General features: G+C 22.1%; 1 protein-coding gene across 6 annotated transcripts in view; it reads left to right on the forward strand.

Annotated features, from left to right (window-relative positions):
• Nucleotides 1-5,038, forward strand: part of LOC139093404 (ankyrin-2-like) — a 66,849-nt gene that overhangs the window by 25,745 nt on the left and 36,066 nt on the right. For all 6 annotated transcript variants that reach the window (XM_070644114.1, XM_070644115.1, XM_070644116.1 and 3 more), the window contains one exon: nucleotides 30-101. In XM_070644114.1, coding sequence (XP_070500215.1) covers nucleotides 30-101 — 72 coding nt within the window. The remainder of the gene's footprint in view (nucleotides 1-29; nucleotides 102-5,038) is intronic.

Genomic DNA, 5,038 nt, shown 5'->3' on the forward strand with positions numbered 1-5,038 from the left:
TTTATTAACTTAAATTTTTTTCTATTTAGCACAAAAACCTGCAATAACACCTCCTCCAACTCCTCTTGATGGACGTTCTAGTGATGTTCAGCAATTACCGGGTATGTAAAAATAACAAAATATTAAATAAATCAAACAAGTTGCAAATTCATCTTGCTAGTTCTTTTAAAACATTTATGATCAAATAATATAAAAATGCATAAAAATATATATAGATACTACATATTCAAATTTTATTTAATACAATGATTCTAAAATATTTTTAAGAATAAAAACAGAAAAATTTAATACATTTCATTAAGCAACATAAAGGAAAATGATGATTCATTTATCAATAAGTGCTTTACAGTTATATTGTATTTGCTTTATTTTCCGTGTTACAATTTCAATTCTCTAAAGTTGCTATTAATCTCTTTCACAATTCCACATACACTTAGAGACACAAAAGAAATTTTTTTATTCAATTCTTAAAAGTAAATATTTAGAACAATATTAACTATTATGTTTTATCATACGCAAACTATGTAGTGTTAATATCATTCAATTGGTTTCTTATAACATCACCTTTTATTACTTCTCTGCCAAAAATTATCTTTTTATTATTATCATTATTAGTAAAAAAAAATTAAATTTATTTATATCAAATTTAAATGTAATGCAAAAAAATCATGATGGGAAAATATTTATTTACTATCGGTTATTCGGGCTTATAGCCATCAGAATTTTCAAAGCTATAGGAAGGAAATGAGCATATGAGATTTTAAAAGGGGCGGTGTCAAGAGCAAAATGACAGAAAACGAACAAAATTTTATTATAAATAATAATGATGATAATAATTAGTGTATAATTGAAATATTTTACATAAAGAAACAAAAAATGCTTTTGTTATAAATTGCTATTTGTCATTTATTTGTTGTAAATATGTTTAATAATTTAAAATATAAGCAAATACTTTTATTATTTATAAATTATCCTTTATACAATATCATTTTATTTCTTCTTTATAACAACTAAGGACTGAGATTATAGTAAAATCATTGTCAACTTTGAATTGAATATATAAATAAATGCATTTATAAAGAATTTATTTGAAAAAATCTCATTCCTTGGTTTTATAAATTTTATTATTTTTTGATGTATCTTTAGCATTTGGCAGCAAAATGACTATAAATGGCATAGAGTAAAAATGAAATCAAAAACTGTTTTTTTTTTACTTTATTATTAAAATTATTTCTTCCTTTATTAGTTTTTTTTCTAAACATTTCTCTAAAAATTAATAAATTTTTTTCTTTTAACATTAAATTATGAACAAAAATAAATAAAATATTTAAAGCATTTTAAAATTTTAAACCTTTAAAATTTGGCTCTTGATTTATCATTTTAATTTTAATTTTTCAGTTTTTTTTTTCTATATGCTTTTAATATGTTAAAATTTTTAAAGCGTTCCTTTATTGCTATAGCTTATTTCTTGAAAATAATTTAAAATTGTTTTAATTATTTTTTAAAACCTTTTTATGTTTTTGTATTAAATTTTGATAAATTATTCTTGACATAAAATAGGACAGGTAATATACGACATGACTGTTTTTATTGATTATTTTAATTTCAGACATTTATTTACATTGACATTTTTTATTATTAACTATATTTTTATTACTTTTTTTTCATTTTCCCAAAGTTCATTTGCCCAAAAAAAAGAAATATGTTTAATTAATTAAATATTTTCAAAAATTTCCTTGCCTTTTATATAAACCTAAAAATGAATTTCAAAGTCTTTCTCCGGTCATGAATTCAATTCACAAATTTGTCAACTTTTTGATTGCATTTTTAACAAAAATTTAAAATATATTTATGAAATTTTTGAAAATATCAAATTCTGACAACGACTAATTCCCTCCATATCTAGGCAAGTTTTTCCATAATTCTGAACTACTTCAAATTCAACACAAATTATTCTATATCAATTTCACTAGTTTTCATTTTTACATGCTAAGTTTCAGTTTTCACAAATTACGTTATATCAACAAATTTATTATACTCTTACTTTAAATTTGAGCACAGCAGAAAGGTCTGCATTAAAGCATACAAACTTTTCTTATATATTACTATGGCTTCATAATTCGTGTTTATTTTGTAGGAGCCATGCTTGTACATTATTCATTTATAATTGTATTAACATACTTATTTAGAATTGTCATCAGTTATACAATTCTTTATGTCACCTAAGTGAATTATGTTCAATTTGCTGACTTTTCCACTTCCATCCTATTTTTTATTGCTTTCCATTTTATGTTAAAATTCATATTTTAGTTTACATTTAGCTGACGAAGGCAATTGAATTTTTCGCGGAGTAAAGATTTCGTTTCAATTTTATTATTTTGGACTTACTGGACAATATTTTAAGAAAATAATTATTAAAAAAATAAACTTTAATATTGGGGGTAAAATATTTAAAAAGACGCAAAAATCGGAGCGATTAACAAGTTTAAAAGATTATATGTGTTGTTTGAAATATTAAAGACTTGTGTGTTTTTTGTGTATTAGTTGAGTTTTTGAAGATTAAGTATTTTTCTAAAAATTGACAGTTTTTTTTTAATTTATTTTAATTTTTTCAACTTAATAACCAAGAAAATTTTAAATTGAAAATAAAAGTTCAACTCATTCGATTTATTGGAAGAAATAATTTTAAATTATCTAATTAGTCTGGTAAGTTTTGAGTTTCTACTACATCGTTTCAAAATAATCACATTCACTTGATAAAAAATGGCAAATCAAAATAAAAACCTTCTTTACACATTCTTTTTTGGACTGAGCAACATTTTTAATAATTCCTATTTTATTATGAAAAATCTATAAATTAATTTTCAGGGTAGTGTCATTTAGAAAATGAATCATTCAGCAGTTTAATTTATTTTAAAATATTTAAAATCAACTATTTGAAAAACTTGAATTAGATAAAATAAGAAACACAAAATATTGGATTGATTTGAGTTCCAATTATGACATTTTTCGAAAAATACTTTTTATTATTAAAAATTACAGAAAAACCACACGTCCAGTTTCAAGAATTAAAAAGAAATAAAATAAACTTATTTAGTGCTCTGTAATAATTTTACGACAAGCACAAAAAGAAATTCATTCAAAAATCTTTTTTAAAAGAAATTATTGCAAAATTTAAAATTGCATATAAAATTTCAATGCTTTTTGAGTGTACAGAAAAATTTACCACGATCATAAATTCAAATTAGAATTTTGAAAACTGAAGTTTTAAAAAAATAAAAATTGTATGAGTTTACACAAACAACACACAATTGTAATTGATGATATATTTTTTTAAAATTAAATTTGTATTGTTTTTTTTGACATCAGTAAAAACATTCAAACTTGGTTTAGTTATTTGTTAGGCTAAATACTATAGTAACATTAAATATACATATATTCAATTAAGCAAAGAATTTTAATTCTATTAAGAAAAAAAATCAATTTATATAACATCACAGTAAAATTTCAATTACAAAGTGTATCCAATACTATCAACATTTTTATCATTATGATTATTTGATTTATTATTTCATATTTGGATTCAAGTATATTATTTTTTTAATTTTATCAATTGGGCTGTCGCATGGCTACAAAATCAAACGATAAAGCATTTTATGAATTTATAGTTATTTTGTGGATTAAATAAAATATTTAACTGAAGAAAAATTATTGTTTCGCACATAATTGAATTGAATTTTTTTTAGTAAATATTTTATTAATTTGTTTTAAAATTAAATTTTGAACTTTTTAAAATTTAACCTATGTTGCTTTAGGAAATAAAGTGTAAATTTTAGTCCTTTTATCATCTTAATTTGCATTAAGTGTAATTATTTACTTAACATTTCTAAAAATATTACATTGATATTACCATTGCTAAAACCTGCTAGAACCAAAGATTCAAATTTAAATAATATATGAGGTCGTGGACTTTCAATATTTTTGTACACTCAAAAAAGAGCATAAAAATTAGTGTAAAAATATCAAACTTTTTGATGAAATTTTTTTAGTCATACGAGTAACATATGAAAGAAAATATTTTTAAAGAAATTAATAAATCTTGATTCTGTTTGGCCTAAAAGTTTTGGGATCTATTTTATAAAATAGTGTTCAGCATTTCATATTTTGAAGTTTAATAAACAATATATATAACGATATAATTAAAAAAAAATTCTGAGCTATATGCTACTCGCAATGACTTTAAGTATGGCCCTTATTAACGCTAAATTTTACGCTTAAGTTCACACAAATCGGTATTGCACTTTACTGTTTAGTAGTGAATACATTTTCATGAAACATACACATTTTAAAATATAAACTCACTCAAATTTTATGGAAAAAGTTTTTCAAATACAATTCATTCGTATTCTTTCGGCAATTATGAACCACGACATCATATATTATTAGTATAAAATAATTCAAAGCTAGTTTCAGCTAATAATTTATTTCAAATACCACTTCGTGTAGTATGTAATCTACAATAAGAACTCATCTTATCTAATAATTTATAGTGTAAAAAAATCGGACGTAATAATCTCTGAAAAAATGTCCAAACTGCATTAGTTTCTAATATTAATTAATAAAAGAGATATAAAAAATTATTCAGTAAATTTTTTTAAATTAATATTTTTAGAATCTAAAAGCATTCACGCATATTTCTCTTTAAAAATTTTACAACAAAAATCGTTTGTTTTTTCAACATTATTTTAACACAAATATTTGAATATAAATTTCAGTATAATATTGCAGTCGATTTTTTCATTGATTATTAATTCTGAAATGTTTCAATTCAAAAATCTAATTTATGCAATTATTTACCCATGATTATTACACGCTGCAAAATCTTAATCTCTCCTCAAATATATCGTAAATCTCGAACATTTTGTCAAAAATAATAAACAATATCAATAATATCTGCATGCGGCACGTCGCACGAAAAACATATCATTATCCAAAATAATACGATTTGTCGTCGATGATGATGCTGATGTCGGTCTTT

Source organism: Chironomus tepperi, unplaced genomic scaffold (assembly GCF_022539635.2).
Source record: "Chironomus tepperi strain 1889 unplaced genomic scaffold, CSIRO-AGI_Ctep_v1 contig_335, whole genome shotgun sequence".
Lineage (NCBI taxonomy): Eukaryota > Metazoa > Arthropoda > Insecta > Diptera > Chironomidae > Chironomus > Chironomus tepperi.